The 23,629-nt window shown below is 43.1% G+C and overlaps 1 protein-coding gene across 1 annotated transcript in view; it reads right to left on the bottom strand.

Moving 5' to 3' along the window:
* Positions 1-3,731: 3,731 nt before the first annotated feature.
* ncf4 (neutrophil cytosolic factor 4) overlaps positions 3,732-23,629 on the bottom strand; it is a 31,791-nt gene continuing 11,893 nt past the window's right edge. Inside the window, exons 7-10 of the mRNA XM_045216965.1 lie at positions 16,936-17,034; positions 15,894-16,063; positions 15,610-15,675; positions 3,732-4,430 (exon numbers count right to left, since the gene is read on the bottom strand). Of these exons, the coding sequence (XP_045072900.1) occupies positions 4,220-4,430; positions 15,610-15,675; positions 15,894-16,063; positions 16,936-17,034 (546 nt within the window). The 3' untranslated portion in view covers positions 3,732-4,219. The remainder of the gene's footprint in view (positions 4,431-15,609; positions 15,676-15,893; positions 16,064-16,935; positions 17,035-23,629) is intronic.

Here is a 23,629-nt window from a genome sequence, read left to right as displayed (position 1 = left end):
AAGTCTGTTGACTCTGTAACTTTCAAACTCCTGCAGTAGGCTCCCCCACTTGACATAGCAGGAGGATCATACTGGCACTACACGAATTAGAATTTACAGAGTTTGTCTCTGAGGGCTGTGAGATGGTGTGCCAAAAGTCACCAGTAGGGAATTGTAACACACATTTTAGGCTGGGTGTTATCTTTTAGTATATTGCTTTTACATTACAGTAATGTAGTTTTGTAAAATTAGTCAACTGTAATGATGTGTATCTTACAGCAGTATTGATCCCTTTATTGTATTCTCCAGAGACGATGATGAGGATGATGATGACGTTTGGGAGCCAAGCGCCCCCGCCGGTCAAGGTCTTCACCTCCCACTGCCAGATCCACAACCCCCATGATGATATGGCGCCGGAAGTGATGGCTGCCATTTTACGGGCACCTAAACAATTGTTCTTTTTTGTGTGTTTTTTTGCGTTGTTTATTATTATTCTTTGTACATAATGTTTCTGCCATCGTCTCTTATGACCAAAAAGAGCTTCTGGACATCAGAACAGCGATTACTCACCTCAAACTGGATGAGGATTTTCTCTTTAATGAATCGGACGCGAAGGATATACTGCTGATCCCGGACCAGGCCCAAATCCCCGTCATTCGCATGAAAAGGAGACGCCACTACAGGGTCGCAGAGCCGGATGCCTTGTGAGAATGCGTCAGCCTTTACCATCCGTTCAACTGGAGAATGTGCAATCACTGGAGAATAAACTGGATGAGCTCCATTCGAGACTATCCTCCCAACGGGACATTCAAAACTGTAATATATTATGTTTCACTGAGTCGTGCCTGAACGAGGACATGGATAATATACAGTTAGCTGGGTTTTCCGTGCATCTGCAAAACAGAACAGCAACCTCCGGTAAGACCGGGGGGTGGTTTGTGTCTCTTTGTCAACCACAGCTGGTGCGCGATCTCTAATATTAAGGAAGTCTTGAGGTTTTGCTCGCCTGAGTTAGGGAAAGGGAAAGGGGGATACCTAGTCAGTTGTACAACTGAATGCATTCAACTGAAATGTGTCTTCCGCATTTAAACCAACCCCTCTGAATCAGACAGGTGCGGAGAGCTGCCTTAAATTGACATCCACGTCTTCGGCTCCCGGGGAACAGTGGGTTAACTGCCTTGCTCAGGGAAAGAACGACAGATTTTACCTTGTCAGCTTGGGATTCAATAGAGTACCTCATGATAAGTTGTAGACCACACTATCTATATTATTCGTAGCTGTCTATTTACCACCATAAACCGATGCAGGCACTAAGACCGCACTCAACAAGCTGTATAAGTTCATAAGCAAACAAGAAAATGCTCATCCAGGGGCAGAGCTCCTAGTGGCCGGGGACTTTAATGAAGGAAAACTTAAATACGTTTTACCTAATTTCTACCAGCAGCTCACATGTACAACTAGAGGGAGAAAAACAACTATATGCCATCTTTATTCAACACACAGAGACACATACAAAGCTCTCCCTCACCCTCCATGCTTGCGTCGAGGCAAGCAACACTGAACCAAGCATGAGAGCACCAGCTGTTCCAGATGACTGTGTGATCATGCTCGCCATAGAGGATGGGAGTAAGACCTTTAAACAGGTCAACATTCACAAGGCCACAGGGCCAGATGGATTACCAGGATGCGTACTCAGAACATGCGCTGACCAGCTGGCAAGTGTCTTCACTGACATTTTCAACCTCTCCCTGACCCAGTCTGTAATACTTACATGTTTCAAGAAGATCACCATAGTCCCTGTGCCCAACAACGCCAAGGTAACTGGCCTAAATGACTATCACCCCGTAGCACTTTGAAAGGCTGGTCATGGCTCACAAAAACACCATAACCCCAGAAACCCTGGACCCACTACCGCCCTAACAGATCCACAGTGCCCTTTCCCACCTGGACAAAAGGAAAGCCTACGTGAGAATGCTGTTCATCAACTACAGCTCAGCGTTCAACCCCATAGTGCCCTCCAAGCTCATCACTAAGCTAAGGACCCTGGGACTGAACATCTCCCTCTGCAACTGGATCCTGGACTTCCTCATGGACCGCCCCCAGGTGTTAAGGGTAGGCAATAACACATCTGACACGCTGACCCTCAACACGGAGGCACCTCAGGGATGTGTGCTTAGTCCCCTCCTGTACTCCCTGTTCACCCACGACTGCGTGGCCACGCAAGACTCCAACACCATCTTTAAGTTTGCCAATGACACAATGGTAGTAGGCCTAATCACAGACGATGATGAAACAGCCTACAAGGGGGAGGTCCGAGACCTGGCAGTGTGATGCTAGGACAACAACCTCTCTCTCAATGTCAGCAAGACAAAGGAGCTGATTGTGGACTACAGGAAAAGGAGGCTGTGGTGGAGCGGGTCGAGAGCTTGAAGTTCCTTGGTGTCCACATCACTAAGAAACTATCATGGTCCAAACACACCAAGACAGTTGTGAAGAGGGCACGACAATGCCTATTCCCCCTCAGGAGAATGAAAAGATTTGGCATGGGTCCTCAGATCCTCAAAGAATTCTACAGCTGCACATCGAGAGCATCCTGACTGGTTGTATTACCGCTTGGTATGGCAACTGCTCTGCATCCGACCGTAAGGCGCTACAGAGTGTAGTGCGTACAGCCCAGTACATCACTGGGTCCAAGCTTCCTGCCATCTAACCTGTACCCCCACACATATTTTACTGTGTTACTTTTTTTATTTTTTACTTTAGTTTATTTAGTAAATATTTTCTTAACTCTATTTTCTTCAACTGCATTGTTGGTTAAGGGCTTGTAAGTAAGCATTTCACAGTAAGGTCTACACCTGTTGAATTTGGCGCATGTGACAAATAACAACCCTACCTGCCCGAATGCAAAGTGCCAACTGTAAAGTTTGGTGGAGGAGGAATAATGGTCTGGGGCTGTTTTTCATGGTTCGGGCTAGGCCGTCTTAGTTCCAGTGAAGGGAAATCTTAATGCTACAGCATACAATTACATTTTAGACGATTCTGTGCTTCCAACTTTGTGGCAACAGTTTGGGGAAGGCCCTTTCCTGTTTCAGCATGACAATGCCCCTGTGCACAAAGCGAGGTCCATACAGAAATGGTTTGTCGAGAATTATGTGGAAGAACTTGACTGGCCTGCACAGCGCCCTGACCTCAACCCCATCGAACACCTTTGGGATGAATTGGAACGCTGACTGCGAGCCAGGCCTAATCGCCCAACGTCAGTGCCCGACCTCACTAATGCTCTTGTGGCTGAATGGAAGCAAGTCCCCGCAGCAATCTGCCAACATCTAGTGGAAACCCTTCCCTGAAGAGTGGAGGCTGTTATAGCAACAAAGGGGGGACCAACTCCATTATTTTAGAATGAGATGTTTGACGAGCATGCGTCCACATACTTTTGGTCATGTAGTGAAGGTCCGGCCTACCTAGCTACTTCCCAGATGGCACCCTAATCTCATAGGGCTCTGGTCAAAAGTAGTGCCTTACATAGGGGATAGGGTGCCATTTGAGACTCAGCCTCTAGATGTCACCCAGACCACACACTAATGATGGATTACTGTTACTCTCTCATCAGAACAGATTCATCAAACACAGATAACACACGCACGCACTTTAATATTTCAATACTGTATTTTTTACTCATAGAAAAAACTAAAGGGGCATAGCTAAGCATTACTAAGAACACAACTGAATATATGGCGAGTAAAACAAACAGGTGTTTTTAAACCTTTATTAAATGTCCTTATATTAACATTTACTCAACAGTAAAAGTAAAATATACAGGTGAAATGTTAGAAGTTTAAAGCCACCAAAACACAGACATACTAATGAATGTGACTATTGATCGTCCCAAATGGCACCCTATTCCCTAATTAGTGCACTACTTTAGACCAGGGCTCATAGTGTGCCTTTTAGGTTGCAGTACTTTGCTCAATCAGACTTCTGTAATGTCTTACAATCCAACGTCTGTCCCCTTAAAGTCTGTCATTCATCATTGGACCTGACTACTAAATGTGGGTTTGCAGTGGATTACGGACGCAAGCTGGCGAGACACACACACGCTCATACACAAGGGCATGGATGGACAAGTTCACGCGCAAGCGTGCATACGCCCACACATGTACTAAAACTCACTCAAGCAAACACAAAATGCATTCTCTTCAGCAAGTATAGAAACATGTAAAAACCTCCTCTCTCCCTCTCTTTATATCTCAGTATTATACACAGACAGGTCAGAGGCCATGGTTACATGCAGTTCCCACTGAAACTGATTGACAGGTCGCTTGACCTTTGCCCTTTGACCCCGCCCATCAGCCACCATAAGTGTCACGTCCCCGTCGTCAAGGAGACGCACCAGGTCACCCTCGGGGTCGCGGTAGTTCAGGGCGATGTCGCCATCCACCTTGAACACATCTCTGAGAGAGAGAAAGAGAGAGGAGGATGGAGGGATGGATGGATGTAGGGATGGATGGATGGATGGATGGATGTAGGGATGGACAGGGAGGGATGGAGAGAGAAAGATGGAGGGCGGAGTAGGGGGGAGAGGGAGAAAGGGAGGGAGGGGAGAGAGGGAAAGGAGGGGAGGGGAGGGAGGGAGGGAAAGGGAGGGATAGAGAGATGGAGAGGGAGGGAGGGAGGGAGGGGGGGAAAGGAGAGGAGGGAGGGAGGGAGGGGGAGGGAGGGAGCGAGGGAGGAGGGAGAAGGAGGGATGGAGAGAGGGAGAGGGAGAGATGAGGGAGGGAGGGAGGGAGGGAGGGAAACAGAAGAAGGCAGAGGGAAAGGTAACGAGATACATTATTATTATGTTTTACCTGTAAACAGGACAACACACAATACCACTAAAAATACATAAAAAACACACTATACAGAGGAAAGGTACAAATTCATCAAATATACAACAATAAGAATTATTCACAGTGGGTTCAGAGCAGACAAGTGCAGGGCAACACAGCAGACTTAATGATCAGCAGGTACATTGATCAGACAGCAGCTCAGTTAATACGTTTTTTGAAGGAGTGTGGTGGGATGAATGAGTCAAGTTTGAGGGTCTTCTGCAGCTCGTTCCAGTCGTTGGCGGCAGACAACTGGAATGAATGAAATCCAAAGGAAGTGTGGGCTTTGGGAATGACCAGTGTAATACATCTACCAGAGGTTGCTATTGGTAGTGGAGATGTTGAGGAGGGAGCTGAGGTAGAGGGGGACTTGCCTATGAGGGACTTGGTACCAGTGGGTCTGGCATCGTGTTTGTAACGCGTCCAGTTGACCAGGGTGTAAAGGTCACCTACATGATGAGTGTTGAAGGGGGAACTGGTAACAAAGCAGATGGCAATGTGGTAAATTATGTCTAGTTTATTAAGGGAGGTATTGTGGGCAAGCCTGTAACTAAATCACCATAGTCCAGGATTGGTAGGATAGTCATTTTTATAAGGGTGTGCTTGGCAGAGTGGCTGAAGGATGTTTTGTTGCGGTACAGGAAACCAATTGTGGACGTAACTTTAGACTGAAGGTGGGTGATGTGGGTATAGAATGACAGCGATCAGTCCAGCCAAACACCAGGATATTTCTAGCTAGGTGTCTTCCTACTCTAACTCTGACCCATTCAGCTTGACAATGATAAGAGGACATAGACACATGGTAGTAGTCCATCACACAATATGAGTCCTGCTGTTAATATGAGTACAGAAACAACTATTCACACCCATCAACCTACAACAGTTGATGTACTCACACAAGGTCTTCACCCAAACAAGACATTTGATTTGGCACAAATATAGCAGTGGTTCTTTATACACTCTTCGTTTGTCTATGGTTTAATGGCTGTCCTGTCAATCTCCTTTTTGTGGTCTCTCTCTTTCTCTCCATATTTCTCTCTCTCTCAACTCTCACTGTCTCTCTCTCTGTGTCTCTCTCTCTGTGTCTCTGTGTCTCTCTCTCTGTGTCTCTCTCTCTGTGTCTCTGTGTCTCTCTCTCTGTGTCTCTCTCTCTGTGTCTCTGTGTCTCTCTCTCTGTGTCTCTCTCTCTGTGTCTCTGTGTCTCTCTCTCTGTGTCTCTCTCTCTGTGTCTCTGTGTCTCTCTCTCTGTGTCTCTGTGTCTCTCTCTCTGTGTCTCTGTGTCTCTCTCTCTGTGTCTCTGTGTCTCTCTCTCTGTGTCTCTGTGTCTCTCTCTCTGTGTCTCTGTGTCTCTGTCTCTGTGTCTCTGTGTGTCTGTCTCTCTCTCTCTCTCTCTCTCTCTCTCTCTCTCTCTCTCTCTCCGTCCCTACTGTCTCTCTCTCTCTTTTTCTCCTCTCTCCTCTTCATTCCTCTCTGTTAGTGAACAGGCTAAAGTACATTAACACAAGATAACTAGCAGCCATAGACCCAAAGCAGAATAGGACTATCAACACACACACACACAACAAATATTAATAACCAACCAACACAACCAGCAGATGAACTGATGAATGATTTGAAATGGAGAGAAAAAGAAGGTTGGCCGCAGTGGCCCCAAATGAACAAATAATGAAATAGAGGGAGAGAAAATAAAATTATTAGAATAAAAAAGAAAGATTGTCTGGTTATTGGGAGCGTGAGACGTGTGGAACTCATTTTAGAATGCACAGAGGTGATTTGTGGCTCTGCTGATGCATTGTGGGTAGATGTTTAGGCCCCGGGGGCTTTGGTGGCTGTTTAATGGAAGAGTGTGTATGTGTGTGTGTGTTTGTGTGTGTGTGTGTGTGTGTGTGTTTGTGTGTGTGTGCATGACTATGTGTCTCTAATGGAATTCAATTTATACCTGTTTGCTTTTAGAGGTAAGGAGAGTTTTATCTTGTTGACATGATAATAATGAGAGATGATAAACTGGGCCAGTGACTATATGAGTCTGGTTATAGTGTGTAGTGTGTAGTGTTATAGTGTGTAGTGTTATAGTGTGTAGTGTTATAGTGTGTAGTGTGGTAGTGTGCAGTGTTATAGTGTGTAGTGTGGTAGTGTGGTAGTGTGTAGTGTTATAGTGTGTAGTGTGGTAGTGTGTAGTGTGGTAGTGTGTAGTGTTATAGTGTGTAGTGTTATAGTGTGTAGTGTTATAGTGTGTAGTGTTATAGTGTTATAGTGTGTAGTGTTATAGTGTGTAGTGTTATAGTGTGTAGTGTTATAGTGTGTAGTGTTATAGTGTGTAGTGTTATAGTGTGTAGTGTTATAGTGTGTAGTGTGGTAGTGTTATAGTGTGTAGTGTGGTAGTGTGTAGTGTTATAGTGTGTAGTGTTATAGTGTGTAGTGTTATAGTGTGTAGTGTGGTAGTGTTATAGTGTGTAGTGTTATAGTGTGTAGTGTTATAGTGTGTAGTGTGGTAGTGTTATAGTGTGTAGTGTTATAGTGTGTAGTGTTAGTGTGTAGTGTTATAGTGTGTAGTGTTATAGTGTGTAGTGTTATAGTGTGTAGTGTTATAGTGTGTAGTGTGGTAGTGTTATAGTGTGTAGTGTTATAGTGTGTAGTGTTATAGTGTGTAGTGTTATAGTGTGTAGTGTTATAGTGTGTAGTGTTCTAGTGTGTAGTGTTATAGTCTGTAGTGTTATAGTGTGTAGTGTGGTAGTGTTATAGTGTGTAGTGTGTAGTGTTATAGTGTGTAGTGTTATAGTGTGTAGTGTGGTAGTGTTATAGTGTGTAGTGTGTAGTGTTATAGTGTGTAGTGTTATAGTGTGTAGTGTTATAGTGTGGTAGTGTTATAGTGTGTAGTGTTATAGTGTGTAGTGTTATAGTGTGTAGTGTGGTAGTGTTATAGTGTGTAGTGTTATAGTGTGGTAGTGTTATAGTGTGTAGTGTTATAGTGTGTAGTGTTATAGTGTGTAGTGTTATAGTGTGTAGTGTTATAGTGTGTAGTGTTATAGTGTGTAGTGTTATAGTGTGTAGTGTTATAGTGTGTAGTGTTATAGTGTGTAGTGTTATAGTGTGGTAGTGTTATAGTGTGTAGTGTTATAGTGTGTAGTGTTATAGTGTGTAGTGTTATAGTGTGTAGTGTTATAGTGTGGTAGTGTTATAGTGTGTAGTGTTATAGTGTGTAGTGTTATATAGTGTGTAGTGTTATAGTGTGGTAGTGTTATAGTGTGTAGTGTTATAGTGTGTAGTGTTATAGTGTGTAGTGTTATAGTGTGGTAGTGTTATAGTGTGTAGTGTTATAGTGTGTAGTGTTATAGTGTGTAGTGTTATAGTGTGTAGTGTTATAGTGTGTAGTGTTATAGTGTGGTAGTGTTATAGTGTGTAGTGTTATAGTGTGTAGTGTTATAGTGTGTAGTGTTATAGTGTTATAGTGTGTAGTGTTATAGTGTGTAGTGTTATAGTGTTCTAGTGTGTAGTGTTCTAGTGTGTAGTGTTATAGTGTGGTAGTGTTATAGTGTGTAGTGTTATAGTGTGTAGTGTTATAGTGTGTAGTGTTATAGTGTGGTAGTGTTATAGTGTGTAGTGTTATAGTGTGTAGTGTTATAGTGTGTAGTGTTATAGTGTGTAGTGTTATAGTGTGTAGTGTTATAGTGTGTAGTGTTCTAGTGTGTAGTGTTCTAGTGTGTAGTGTTATAGTGTGTAGTGTTATAGTGTGTAGTGTTATAGTGTGGTAGTGTTATAGTGTGTAGTGTTATAGTGTGTAGTGTGGTAGTGTTATAGTGTGTAGTGTGTAGTGTTATAGTGTGGTAGTGTGTAGTGTTATAGTGTGTAGTGTGGTAGTGTTATAGTGTGTAGTGTTATAGTGTGTAGTGTTATAGTGTGTAGTGTGGTAGTGTTATAGTGTGTAGTGTTATAGTGTGTAGTGTTATAGTGTGTAGTGTTATAGTGTGTAGTGTTATAGTGTGGTAGTGTTATAGTGTGTAGTGTTATAGTGTGTAGTGTTATAGTGTGTAGTGTTATAGTGTGTAGTGTTATAGTGTGTAGTGTTATAGTGTGTAGTGTTATAGTGTGTAGTGTTATAGTGTGTAGTGTTATAGTGTGTAGTGTTATAGTGTGTAGTGTTATAGTGTGTAGTGTTATAGTGTGTAGTGTTATAGTGTGTAGTGTTATAGTGTGTAGTGTTATAGTGTGTAGTGTTATAGTGTGTAGTGTTATAGTGTGTAGTGTTATAGTGTGTAGTGTTATAGTGTGGTAGTGTTATAGTGTGGTAGTGTTATAGTGTGTAGTGTTATAGTGTGTAGTGTTATAGTGTGTAGTGTTATAGTGTGTAGTGTTATAGTGTGTAGTGTTATAGTGTGTAGTGTTATAGTGTGTAGTGTTATAGTGTGTAGTGTTATAGTGTGTAGTGTTATAGTGTGTAGTGTTATAGTGTGGTAGTGTTATAGTGTGGTAGTGTTATAGTGTGTAGTGTTATAGTGTGTAGTGTTATAGTGTGTAGTGTTATAGTGTGTAGTTATAGTGTGTAGTGTTATAGTGTAGTGTTATAGTGTGTAGTGTTATAGTGTGTAGTGTTATAGTGTGTAGTGTTATAGTGTGGTAGTGTTATAGTGTGTAGTGTTATAGTGTGTAGTGTTATAGTGTGTAGTGTTATAGTGTGTAGTGTTATAGTGTGTAGTGTTATAGTGTGTAGTGTTATAGTGTGTAGAGTGGTAGAGAGGTAAGTGTGTTATATAGCTGTGTAGTCTGACGTGTTAGGAAGAGTTATTCTGTCTAGACTGCCACATTGTCTGATGTAAATCATATCTTTATTGACCTTGGGAAATTTCAATGGTGAGGAGAACATCAGTTGAGTAATAGATATGTAGTGAAGGGTAGAATATCAGTTGAGTAATAGATATGTAGTGAAGGGTAGAATATCAGTTGAGTAATAGATATGTAGTGAAGGGTAGAATATCAGTTGTGTAATAGATATGTAGTGAAGGGTAGAATATCAGTTGAGTAATAGATATGTAGTGAAGGGTAGAATATCAGTTGAGTAATAGATATGTAGTGAAGGCTAGAATATCAGTTGAGTAATAGATATGTAGTGAAGGGTAGAATATCAGTTGAGTAATAGATATGTAGTGAAGGCTAGAATATCAGTTGAGTAATAGATATGTAGTGAAGGGTAGAATATCAGTTGAGTGAGCAATAGATATGTAGTGAAGGCTAGAATATCAGTTGAGTAATAGATATGTAGTGAAGGGTAGAATATCAGTTGAGTAATAGATATGTAGTGAAGGGTAGAATATCAGTTGAGTACTAGATATGTAGTGAAGGGTAGAATATCAGTTGAGTAATAGATATGTAGTGAAGGGTAGAATATCAGTTGAGTAATAGATATGTAGTGAAGGGTAGAATATCAGTTGAGTAATAGATATGTAGTGAAGGCTAGAATATCAGTTGAGTAATAGATATGTAGTGAAGGCTAGAATATCAGTTGAGTAATAGATATGTAGTGAAGGCTAGAATATCAGTTGAGTAATAGATATGTAGTGAAGGCTAGAATATCAGTTGAGTAATAGATATGTAGTGAAGGCTAGAATATCAGTTGAGTAATAGATATGTAGTGAAGGGTAGAATATCAGTTGAGCAATAGATATGTAGTGAAGGGTAGAATATCAGTTGAGTGCAATAGATATGTAGTGAAGGGTAGAATATCAGTTGAGTAATAGATATGTAGTGAAGGCTAGAATATCAGTTGAGTAATAGATATGTAGTGAAGGGTAGAATATCAGTTGAGTAATAGATATGTAGTGAAGGCTAGAATATCAGTTGAGTAATAGATATGTAGTGAAGGGTAGAATATCAGTTGAGTAATAGATATGTAGTGAAGGGTAGAATATCAGTTGAGTAATAGATATGTAGTGAAGGCTAGAATATCAGTTGAGTAATATATTTTTATTTTTATTTTTTTTATTTCACCTTTATTTAACCAGGTAAGCCAGTTGAGAACAGGTTCTCATTTACAACTGCGACCTGGCCAAGATAAAGCAAAGTAGTGCAATAAAAACAACACAGAGTTACATATGGGTTAAAAAAAACATAAAGTCAGAAATACAACAGAAAATATATATACAGTGTGTGCAAATGTAGCAAGTTATGGAGGTAAGGCAATAAATAGGCTATAGTGCAGAATAATTACAATAGTTTTAACACTGGAATGCTAGATGTGCAAGAGATTATGTGCAAATAGAGATACTGGGGTGCAAAAGAGCAAAATAAATAACAATATAGGGATGAGGTAGTTGGGTGGGCTAATTTCAGATGGGCTGTGTACAGGTGCAGTGATCGGTAAGGTGCTCTGACAACTGATGCTTAAAGTTATTGAGGGAGATAAGAGTCTCCAGCTTCAGAGATTTTTGCAATTCGTTCCAGTCATTGGCAGCAGAGAACTGGAAGGAATGGCGGCCAAAGGAGGTGTTGGCTTTGGGAATGACCAGTGAGATATACCTGCTGGAGCGCAGACTACGGGTGGGTGCTGCTATGGTGACCAATGAGCTAAGATAAGGCGGGGATTTGCCTAGCAGTGATTTATAGATGGCCTGGAGCCAGTGGGTTTGACGACGGACATGTAGTGAGGACCAGCCAACAAGAGCGTACAGGTCACAGTGGTGGGTAGTGTATGGGGCTTTGGAGACAAAACGGGTGGCACTGTGATAGACTACATCCAATTTGCTGAGTAGAGTGTTGGAGGCTATTTTGTAAATGACATCGCCGAAGTCAAGGATCCGTAGGATAGTCAGTTTTACGAGGGCATGTTTGGCAGCATGAGTGAAGGAGGCTTTGTTGCGAAATAGGAAGCCGATTCTAGATTTAACTTTTGGATTGGAGATTCTTTATGTGAGTCTGGAAGTTGAGTTTACAGTCTAACCAGACACCTAGATATTTGTAGTTGTCCACATACTCTAGGTCCGACCCGTCGAGAGTGGTGATTCTAGTCGGGTGGGCGGGTGCTAGCAGCGTTCGATTGAAAAGCATGCATTTAGTTTTACTAATGTTTAAGAGCAGTTGAAGGCTACTGAAGGATTGTTGTATGGCATTGAAGCTCGTTTGGAGGTTTGTTAACACAGTGTCCAATGAAGGGCCAGATGTATACAAAATGGTGTCGTCTGCGTAGAGGTGGATCTGAGAGTCACCAGCAGCAAGAGCGACATCATTGATATACACAGAGAAAAGTGTCGGCCCAAGAATTGAACCCTGTGGCACCCCCATAGAGACTGCCATAGGTCCAGACAACAGGCCCTCCGATTTGACACACTGAACTCTATCTGAGAAGTAGTTGGTGAACCAGGCGAGGCAGTCATTTGAGAAACCAAGGCTATTTAGTCTGCCAATAAGAATGCGGTGGTTGACAGAGTCGAAAGCCTTGGCCAGGTCGATGAAGACGGCTGCACAGTACTGTCTATTATCAATCGCGGTTATAATATCGTTTAGGACCTTGAGCGTGGCTGAAGTGCACCCGTGACCAGCTCGGAAACCGGATTGCATAGCGGAGAAGGTACGGTGGTATTCGAAATGGTCGATGATCTGTTTGTTAACTTGGCTTTCGAATACTTTCGAAAGGCAGGGCAGGATGGATATAGGTCTGTAGCAGTTTGGATCTAGAGTGTCACCCCCCTTTGAAGAGGGGGATGACCGCGGCAGCTTTCCAATCTCTGGGGATCTCAGACGTTATGAAAGAGAGGTTGAACAGACTAGTAATAGGGGTTGCGACAATTTGGGCGGCTAGTTTTAGAAAGAAAGGGTCCAGATTGTCTAGCCCAGCTGATTTGTAGGGGTCCAGATTTTGCAGCGCTTTCAAAACATCAGCTGTCTGAATTTGTGTGAAGGAGAAGCTGGGGGCATGGGCAAGTTGCAGCAGAGGGTGCAGAGTTGGTGGCCGGGTTAGTGGTAGCCAGATGGAAAGCATGGCCAGCTGTAGCAAAATGCTTGTTGAAATTCTCGATTATTGTAGATTTATCGGTGGTGATAGTGTTTCCTAGCCTCAGTGCAGTGGGCAGCTGGGAGGAAGTGCTCTTATTCTCCATGGACTTTACAGTGTCCCAAAACTTTTTTGGAGTTAGTGCTACAGGAAGCAAATTTCTGTTTGAAAAAGTTAGCCTTTGCTTTCCTGACTGCTTGTGTATATTGGTTCCTAACTTCCCTGAAAAGTTGCATATCGCGGGGGCTATTTGATGCTAATGCTGTACGCCACAGGATGTTTTTGTGCTGGTCAAGGGCAGTCAAGTCTGAGGAGAACCAGGGGCTATATCGGTTCTTAGTTCTGTATTTTTGAATGGGGCATGTTTATTTAAGATTGAGAGGAAATTACTTTTAAGGAACAACCAGGCATCCTCTACTGACGGAATGAGATCTATATCCATCCAGGATACCTGGGCCAGGTCAATTAGGAAGGCCTCCTCGCTAAAGTGTTTTAGGGAGCGTTTGACAGTGATGAGGGGTGGTCGTTTGACCGCGGACCCGTTACGGACGCAGGCAATAAGGCAGTGATCGCTGAGATCCTGGTTGAAGACAGCTGAGGTGTATTTAGAGGGTGTGTTAGTCAGGATGATATCTATGAGGGTACCCATGTTTACGGATTTAGGGTTGTACCTGGTAGGTTCGTTGATAATTTGCGTGAGGTTGAGGGCATCTAGCTTGGATTGTAGGATGGCTGGGGGATTAAGCATATCCCAATTTAGGTCACCAAGCAGTACAAACTCTGAGGATAAATGGGGGGCAATCAATTCACATATGGTGTCCAGGGCACAGCTGGGGGGCTGAGGGGGTCTGTAGCAAGCGGCAACAGTGAGAGACTTATTTCTGGAAAGGTGGATTTTTAGAAGTAGAAGCTCAAACTGTTTGGGCACAGACCTGGATAGTATGATAGAGCTCTGCAGGCTATCTCTACAGTAGATTGCAACTCCACCCCCTTTGGCAGTTCTATCTAGACGGAAAATGTTATAGTTGGGGATGGAAATTTCAGAATTTTTGGTGGCCTTCCTGAGCCAGGATTCAGACACTGCTAGAACATCAGGGTTGGCAGAGTGTGCTAACGCAGTGAATAACTCAAACTTAGGAAGTAGACTTCTGATATTTATGTGCAAGAAACCAAGACTTTTGCGATTACAGAAGTCATCAAATGATAGCGCCTGGGGAGTAGGAGTGATACTGAGGGCTGCAGGGCCTGGGTTAGCCTCTACATCACCAGAGGAACAGAGGAGGACTAGAATAAGGATACGGCTAAAGGCTTTAAGAACTGGTCTTCTAGTGCGTTGGGTACATAGAATAAAGGGGGCAGATTTCCGGGTGTTATAGAAAAGATTCAGGGCATTATGTACAGACAAGGATATGGAAGGATATGAGTAAAGTGGAGGTAAACCTGAGCGTTGGGTAACAATGAAAGAGATAGTATCTCTAGAGGCATAAATTGAGTCGGTCTCTGAGTGTATGGGGGAGGGACAAAATAGCTATCTAAGGCAGGTTTAGCTAGGCTGGGGGTCTACAGTGATATAGTACAATTAGAAATAACCGAAACAACAATAAACTAACCATGTTTGGGCTGAGGCTAAACATAAACAGGATGTAGTACCGTAAAAGGAACAGTCCAGCAGATATCAGCTGTATAGCTGAGTTATCATAAGGTCCGGTGGTGAAGCACTAGTGAGTAAGAGGGTTAGCAGGGGCTAGTAAGGGCTAGCAGATGGATGGAATCTTCGTGGTTAACGTCGTAACCACATCAGACGATTTCGTCGGCAGACCAGTCGTGTAGGATCGGCGGGGCTTCGTGTCAACACTAGGTGGTCCCGTCCGGTTGACAGAGAGGTAGATAGCCGGGAGATGGGCCTAGCTCAGGATGCTTAGCCAGACCACAGCGTCCGTTTTGTTGTAGCCAGCTGGTAGCGATGAATCCGGAGTTAAAGGTCCAGTGATTCAGTGATTCCGGCGGAAAAACTGATATGTTCTGGGTCGATAACGCGCTGTGCAGACTGGCCGAATATCCGGTGATCAATGTCCAGTGATTAAAATTAATCCTGCGGAAAAAATCCAATGTTCTGAGTGAAACACCGCTAGCTGTGGCTAATAGCAAGTAGCTAGTTAGCTGAAACTGGCTAGCTAGTTTCAACTGGAGATTCTAGATTCTAGACAAAGGTAAGTCAACAATAGAATCCGTTCCACATTGAGTGAGGCGGGTTGCAGGAAAGTATATTTTCTAGAAGGATGAAAAGTCTGATAGGAAACATGTACGAAAAATACAAAAAAAACAGGGTATTTACAGGCTATTTACAGACACACGACAGAAACAGGACTGCACTACTTCGCCATCTTGGATTGTAGTGAAGGGTAGAATATCAGTTGAGTAATAGATATGTAGTGAAGGGTAGAATATCAGTTGAGTAATAGATATGTAGTGAAGGGTAGAATATCAGTTGAGTAATAGATATGTAGTGAAGGCTAGAATATCAGTTGAGTAATAGATATGTAGTGAAGGCTAGAATATCAGTTGAGTAATAGATATGTAGTGAAGGGTAGAATATCAGTTGAGTAATAGATATGTAGTGAAGGGTAGAATATCAGTTGAGTAATAGATATGTAGTGAAGGGTAGAATATCAGTTGAGTAATAGATATGTAGTGAAGGGTAGAATATCAGTTGAGTAATAGATATGTAGTGAAGGCTGGAGAGTCTGTTGATACAGCAGTGGGATGTGTCTGGTATCTTACCTCATCCGTGCCAGTAGTTCTTTGTATGATGGCTGGATTGAGATATCTTCTTCTACGCACACATCTCTGTCACATACAGTAACACCAATACATTATTAACTGGGATAAAAACATACATACAGTAACACCAATACATTATTAACTGGGATACATACATGCTTTTAAGGGACTATTTACAACGGAACTTTCAGTTACTTTTAGTAAATTTACAACACTGTTATAACATGTACGTATGCGTGCACACACGAGCGCGCACACAAACACACACACACACACACACACACCTGGTGTCGACGCCCTGGGGTGTGAGCAGGTAGCAGCGCAGGCAGCTGTAAGACCCCGCCCCCTTCCCCGAAGCCCCACCCCCCTCGCCATCAGAGTCACTCTCTGGGAGGGGCTTTATGATCTTCACAAAAGATTCTGGGAAGATACCTGTCCGATCTCTCACCGTGCCCTGAGAGAGAGAGAGAGAGAGAGAGAGAGAGAGAGAGAGAGAGAGAGTATGTACAGAGCGAAAGTATTCCCCTTGGCGTTTCCTATTTTGGAACAACCTGTAATTTAAATGGATTTCTATTTGGATTTCAGTAATGGACATACACAGAGAGAGTGAGTGAGTGAGTGAGAGAGTGAGAGAGAGAGTGAGAGAGAGAGAGAGAGAGAGAGAGAGAGAGAGAGAGAGAGAGAGAGAGAGAGAGAGAGAGAGAGAGAGAGAGAGAGAGAGAGAGAGAGAGAGAGATGTAAAGTGTGAGTGTGTATAAAAGCAGTTTTACATAGGCTCATTATCATGATCTGACTAATCGCTCACAAGGACTCAAGACACACATACAGAGATGGCCCGTGTGTGTGTGTGTGTGTGTGTGACACTGAATTTGAGTAATGCTTTCACAAACTAAATTCAACAAAGGGACATTAGTCACTAGACTGTACTGCCATCTAGAGGCCAATATCCTGACCCCTCCTGACCCCTCTCTCAATTATTTTCTTCATGTCACTCACTTTACTCTGTTCTCTCATCATCTCTCTCTCTCGCTCTGCATCATTTTCTTCATAACTCTCTCCTTCCCCCTCTCTCTCTCCTTTTCTCCCCTACTCTCATCAATCCTCCCATCCATCCCTCAGTCTTCTCTCCCTCCCTCCTAGTGCCCCTCCATCTCCCTCCATCCCTTCTCCTCACTCCACCTCTCCCTCCCACCCCCTGCCTTCACTCCCTCCCTCCCCCTGCCTTCACCCCTCCCATTCCGACATCCCTCCCATCCTCCTCCCACCCCTCCTACTCCATCCCTCCCTCCCACCCTTCCATCCCTCCATCTCTCTCCTCCAGCTCACCTCCAGCCAGTCTGTGTTAACTCTCCTCAGAAGGAAGATCACCTCTCCAGCTTTCATACTCAGCTCCAGTCGTCCACTCCCACTGAAGTCGAACACCACCTGGGAACCACACACACACAGAGGAGAACACACACGCGCCGGCAGCAGACCGGGATCGACAGAGAGAAAGGGAGAGAGAAAGAGAGAGAGAGAGAGAGAGAGAGAGAGAGAGAGAGAGAGAGAAAGCGAGAGACTGTGAGAGACTGAACAGGTAAGAGATACTTATTTTACTTGGCTGATGATGAAGTGAGTCTGAGAATGAGAGAGAGAGAGAGAGAGAGAGACGGGACAGCAATCAGCAGAAGACAAGAGGGAACAAGCGCAAGGAGCGAGGGATGAGGGAAAGAAGGAGGGATAGCTAAACGAGTACAGAGAAAGAGAGAACAGGACGCTGGTGTGAAAAAAGAAAGGAGTGAGGCAGGGAGACAGGCTTTGAAAGGATGAAAAGAGAGAGAGAAGAGTTTCTGACTAGAGCAGGTCTTCACAGTGCAGAAAATCACTATAGAGCACTCCTACAGAGAACTGAGAGGAGTGTGTGTGTCTCTGTGTGTGTGTCTGTGTGTATAATGCTGCACAGCGCGTGGGATCTGACAGGCACACAGCTAAGAAAGAGGAGAGAGGAGAGAGAGAGCTGAGCACTTAGCGAGTGGGCAAGTGTGAGTGTATGCGTGTGTGTGTGGGTGGGAGAGGATAGATGCAGGGGGTGCATAAGAGTGGACAAAACTGTGATGAGAGAATGGGAAAAAATAGATCAAAAGATAACACGCTCAAAAGGCTTAAAAGCAAGTCATAATAGTGTATTTTATAGGTTGGCTTTGAGCTAAGGACACATGTAGGACGTGTTGTAAAATGGATAACACTGTACAGTCACTTCACACCCCTCCATGGTATTTGACTGGCACTATTGAGAAACAATATGGTAAGAAGCAGTATATATTTTTCAACCCCCAAAACATTTAAACACAACTGCCTTGTATTACATAGTACTTAATCATCCGTTCAATGCTGGTTAGTAACATAAAGAGTCATTGTGGTAATAACCATTTGGTCATATGATGAGAGAAGTAGTGGAGAGTCAAATGAACGTTAACCGTATAATAATACCAATAATAATAATATAATGAACGTATAACGTTTTTTAAATTCCTGACAACACCTTTAGCTCTCTAATCCAACATTAGCAATCCTAATGTACTGTGTGTGTGTGTGTGTGTGTGTGCGCGCATGTTCCTACATTAGTATTGCTACTGTACTGTGCTAACAAGGCATCTGGAGACAGGTGATAAATGAACCTATTACAGCTAGGAAGGACACACACATGTACACACACACACACACACACACACACACACACACACACACACACGCCTGCATGTGCACATGCACATGAGCACACATACACACAAACACTGCTGAAGCTTTGCCCAGTCAAGCAGGAGACGGAGGGACGGGTGGAGTAAAGGACAAGAGGAGGACAGTGGAGGACACAGAGAGAGAGATGATATCAAGAACAAGAGGAAGAGAACTAATCGAAAAAATGTAAAGGAGAGAGAGAATTGAGTTGAGTTGAGAGAAAGACAGAGGGAGATGGATGAGAGAGAGAGGTAGAGAGAGAGAGAGAGAGAGAGAGAGAGAGAGAGAGAGAGAGAGAGAGAGAGAGAGAGTAGAGAGAGGTAGAGAGAGGTAGAGAGAGAGAGAGAGAGAGAGAGAGAAAGGTAGAGAAGAGAGAGAGGTAGAGAGAGAGGTAGAGAGAGAGAGAGAGAGAGAGAGAGAGAGAGAGAGAGAGAGAGGGGTAGAGAGAGATAGAGAGAAAGAGGTAGAGAGCGAGAGAAAGAGGTAGAGAGAGAGAGGTAGAGAGAGAGAGAGAGAGAGAGAGAGAGAGAGAGAGAGTAGTGAGAGTTTGTATGTACAGAGTTTGTATGTACAATTACAACCTGTAATTGAAATGGATTTTTATTTGGATTTCATGTAATGGACATACACAAAATAGTCAATATTGGTGAAGTGAAATTAAAAAAATAACTTGTTTCAAAAAAGTATAAAAAATAAATAACGGAAAAGTGGTGCGTGCATATGTATTCACCCCCTTTGCTATCAAGCCCCTAAATAAGATATGGTGCAACCAATTACCTTCAGAAGTCACATAATTAGTTAAATAAAGTCCACCTGTGTGCAACCTAAGTGTCATATGATCTGTCACATGATCTCAGTATATATACACACCTGTTCTGAAAGGCCCCAGAGTCTGCATCACCACTTAGCAAGGGGCACCACCAAGCGGCACCATGAAGACCAAGGAGCTCTCCAAACAGGTCAGGGACAAAGTTGTGGAGAAGTACAGATCAGGGTTGGGTTATAAAAAAATATCAGAAACTTTGAACATCCCACGGAGCACCATTAAATCCATTATTAAAAAATGGAAAGAATATGGCACCACAACAAACCTGCCAAGAGAGGGCCGCCCACCAAAACTCATGGACCAGGCAAGGACGGCATTAATCAGAGAGGCAACAAAGAGACCAAAGATAACCCTGAAGGAGCTGCAAAGATTGGAGTATCTGTCAATAGGACCACTTTAAGCCACTCTACAGAGCTGGGCTTTATGGAAGAGTAGCCAGAAAAAAGCCATTGCTTAAAGACAAAAATAAGCAAACACGTTTGGTCTTCGCCAAAAGCCATGTGGGAGACTCCCCAAACATATGGAAGAAGGTACTCTGGTCAGATGAAATTAAAATTTAGCTCTATGTCTTCCGGAGACATTTGAAACCCCACCTCTTTAAGGAATACCTGGGATAGGATAAAGTAATCCTTCTACCCCCCCCAAAAAAAAAAAAAAAAAGTGTAAAGTGGTTTTCCCACTGGCTATAGGGTGAATGCACCAATTTGTAAGTCGCTCTGGATAAGAGCGTCTGCTAAATGACGTAAATGTGCCCTTGAGCAAGGCACTTAACCCTAATTGCTCCTGTAAGTCGCTCTGGATAAGAGCGTCTGCTAAATGACTAAAATGTAAATGTAAAATGTCTGGCGCAAACCCAACACCTCTCATCACCCTGAGAACACCATGTTTTTAATCGGCAGGGACTGGGAAACTGGTCAGAATTGAAGGAATGGTGGATGGTGCTAAATACAGGGAAATTCTTGAGGGAAACCTGTTTCAGTCTTCCAGAGATTTGAGACTGGGACGGAGGTTCACCTTCCAGCAGGACAATGACCCTAAGCATACTGCTAAAGCAACACTTGAGTGGTTTAAGGGGAAACATTTACATTTATTGGAATGGCCTAGTCAAAGCCCAGACCTCAATCCAATTGAGAATCTGTTGTATGACTTAAAGATTGCTGTACACCAGTGGAACCCATCCAACTTGAAGGAGCTGGAGCAGTTTTGCCTTGAAGAATGGGCAAAAATCCTAGTGGCTAGATGTGCCAAGCTTATAGAGACATACCCCAAGAGACTTGCAGCTGTAATTGCTGCAAAAGGTGGCTCTACAAAGTATTGACTTTGGGGGGGTGAATAGTTATGCACCCTCATGTTGTCTTTTTATTGGTCTTATTTCTTGTTTGTTTCACAATAAAAAATATTTTGCATCTTCAAAGTGGTAGGCATGTTGTGTAAATCAAATGATACAAACCCCCAAAAAATCAATTTTAATTCCAGGTTGTAGGGCAACAAATACATTTAAACTGTAATGTAAAAAAAAATTAATCCTAGTAAAAACTCTCTGTCTTAGGTCAGTTAGGATCACCACTTTATTTTAAGAATGTGAAATGTCAGAATAATAGTAGAGAGAATGATTTATTTCAGCTTTTATCTCTTTCATCACATTCCCAGTGGGTCAGAAGTTTACATGCACTCAATTAGTATTTGGTAGCATTGCCTTTAAATTGTTTAACTTAGGTCAAACGTTTCAGGTAGCCTTCCACAAGCTTCCCACAATAAGTTGGGTGAATTTTGGCCCATTCCTCCTGACAGAGCTGGTGTAACTGAGTCAGGTTTGTAGGCCTCCTTGCTCGCACTCGCTTTTTCAGTTCTGCCCAAAAATGTTCTATAGGATTGAGGTCAGGGCTTTGTGATGGCCACTCCAATACCTTAACTTGGTTGTACTTAAGCCATTTTGCCACAACTTTGGAAGTATGCTTGGGGTCATTGTCCATTTGGAAGACCAATTTGCGACAAAGCTTTAACTTCCTGACTAATGTCTTGAGATGTTGCTTCAATATATCCACATAATTTTCCTTCCTCATGATGTCATCTATTTTGTGAAGTGCACCAGTCCCTCCTGCAGCAAAGCACCCCCGCAGCATGATGCTGCCACCCCCGTGCTTCACAGTTGGGATGGTGTTCTTCGGCTTGCAAGCCTCCCCCTTTTTCCTCCAAACATAACGATGGTCATTATGGCCAAACAGTTCTATTTTTGTTTAATCAGACCAGAGGACATTTCTCCAAAAAGTAGGATCTTTGTCCCCATGTGCAGTTGCAAACCGTAGGCTGGCTTTTTTATGGCGGTTTTGGAGCAGTGGCTTCTTCCTTGCTGAGCGGCCTTTCAGTTTATGTCGATATAGGACTCGTTTTACTGTGGATATAGATACTTTTGTACCTGTTTCCTCCAGTATCTTCACAAGGTCCTTTGCTGTTGTTCTGGGATTGATTTGCACTTTTCGCACCAAAGTACGTTAATCTCTAGGAGACAGAACGTGTCTCCTTCCTGAGCGGTATGACGGCTGCGTAGTCCCATGGTGTTTATACTTGCATACTATTGTTTGTACAGATGAACGTGGTACCTTCAGACGTTTGGAAATTGCTCCCAAGGATGAACCAGACTTGTGGAGGTCTACAATTTTTTTTTCTGAGGTCTTGGCTGATTTCTTTTGATTTTCCCATGATGTCAAGCAAAGAGGCACTGAGTTTGAAGGTAGGCCTTGAAATACATCCACAGGTACACCTCCAATTGACTCAAATGATGTCAATTAGCCTATCAGAAGCTTCTAAAGCCATGACATCATTTGGAATTTTCCAAGCTGTTTAAAGGCACAGTCAACTTAGTGTATGTAAACTTCTGACCCACTGGAATTGTGATACAGTGAATTATAAGTGAAATAATCTGTCTGTAAACAATGGTTGGTCTTCAAGGTAATTTGTGATCTATATTTAGCAGAGAAGATCAGAAAAGGTGAGCGTGTCATAGACTTTGAAACTCACACAAACACACACAGTGACATTGCGAATGTGTGTGTGTTTTCCTTTGATGAGTATGATGATCAAGTTGATAAGGCATACAGGCACGGTACACACACACCTGGTTCATCCAAGTCTATACCTATCACATATCCCTCAACCAACACCCCCACACCCACCATCCCTCAACCAATCATTCTATCATTTGACTAACATTTCTTCCTAATCTCCATCCATCCTTTTCCTCTCCCTCCGTTCTTCCAGTCCCATCTCCCTCCATCTCCTGTAGTGATACTTCCAGTCCCATCTCCCTCCATCTCCTGTAGTGATACTTCCAGTCCCATCTCCCTCCATCTCCTGTAGTGATACTTCCAGTCCCATCTCCCTCCATCTCCTGTAGTGATACTTTCCAGGCCAGGTATTTTTGGTAAGAAGGAGCCGAGGAGGACAGAGACCTGATCTTGTCAAGTGTTTTCCAGAGGGTTGACAAAAGCGCTGTAAGAGTATAATAGTATTGTAATTATAGCCACATATAGACCCTGGGTGCCTTATGGGCTCTGGTCTAAAGTAGCAAACAAGGGAATAGGGTGCTGAATCTAACTATAGACATGTGGCCCAGGGGCCATGTAGATCTATGATCTAGATACACCTTCACCAGAGGACTGATTAACACCTGGTCTAACAATAGAGTCATGGCTCTAGGGTTAAGGAGCCAGGGGGATAGTGTCAGAGTAGATTTACTAGTCTAACTATAGACATGTAGATCTAGAGTGCCTTATAGGCACTGGTCTAAGTAGTGCACCTGATCTAAATACAGACACATTCAGAACAGGGGGGACTGATTAAAACCTCATCTAACAATATAGCTATGGCCCTAGGGTCACCTCACCAATGGGAGGAGTCACACGTTCCAATTACACTCTTAACGACCCATAACTTAATGAATGTGTTAAGCTCATTAACACAGCTAGCCAATAGGGAGGGAGTTTTTATGTCTTTGTCTTAATTGGATGACCCACTTCCTTCCTGGTTGGCTTGGGTGAAGTGAAGGATCATGGGAGGATATAAATGGCGCCGAGGTGTGTGTGTCCCTTGAAGATGAGGGCACCTGAGCAGTTGGTTGGTGTGTGTGTGTGTGTGTGTGTGTGTCCTGTCCCCACTTAAATAGTTAATAACCAAACTGTGCCATTGACATAGCAACCAAATCTAGAGCCATTCTGCCAAAAAAGAAACTTCATTCAAGACATCAAGATATGACTACAATAAAACACAATAGAACACAGCAACACATCAAGATATGACTACAATAGAAAACAGCAACACTCCAGAAATCAATATATGACTACAATAGAACACAATAGAACACAGCAACACTCAAGACATCAAGATATGACTACAATAGAACACAGCAACACTCAAGACATCAAGATATGACTACCATAGAACACAATAGAACACAGCAACACTCAAGACATCAAGATA

Source organism: Coregonus clupeaformis, unplaced genomic scaffold (assembly GCF_020615455.1).
Source record: "Coregonus clupeaformis isolate EN_2021a unplaced genomic scaffold, ASM2061545v1 scaf0874, whole genome shotgun sequence".
Taxonomy (NCBI): Eukaryota; Metazoa; Chordata; class Actinopteri; order Salmoniformes; family Salmonidae; genus Coregonus; species Coregonus clupeaformis.
Note: the sequence above shows the minus strand (reverse complement) of the source record. Positions and strands in the feature narration are given on the sequence as shown.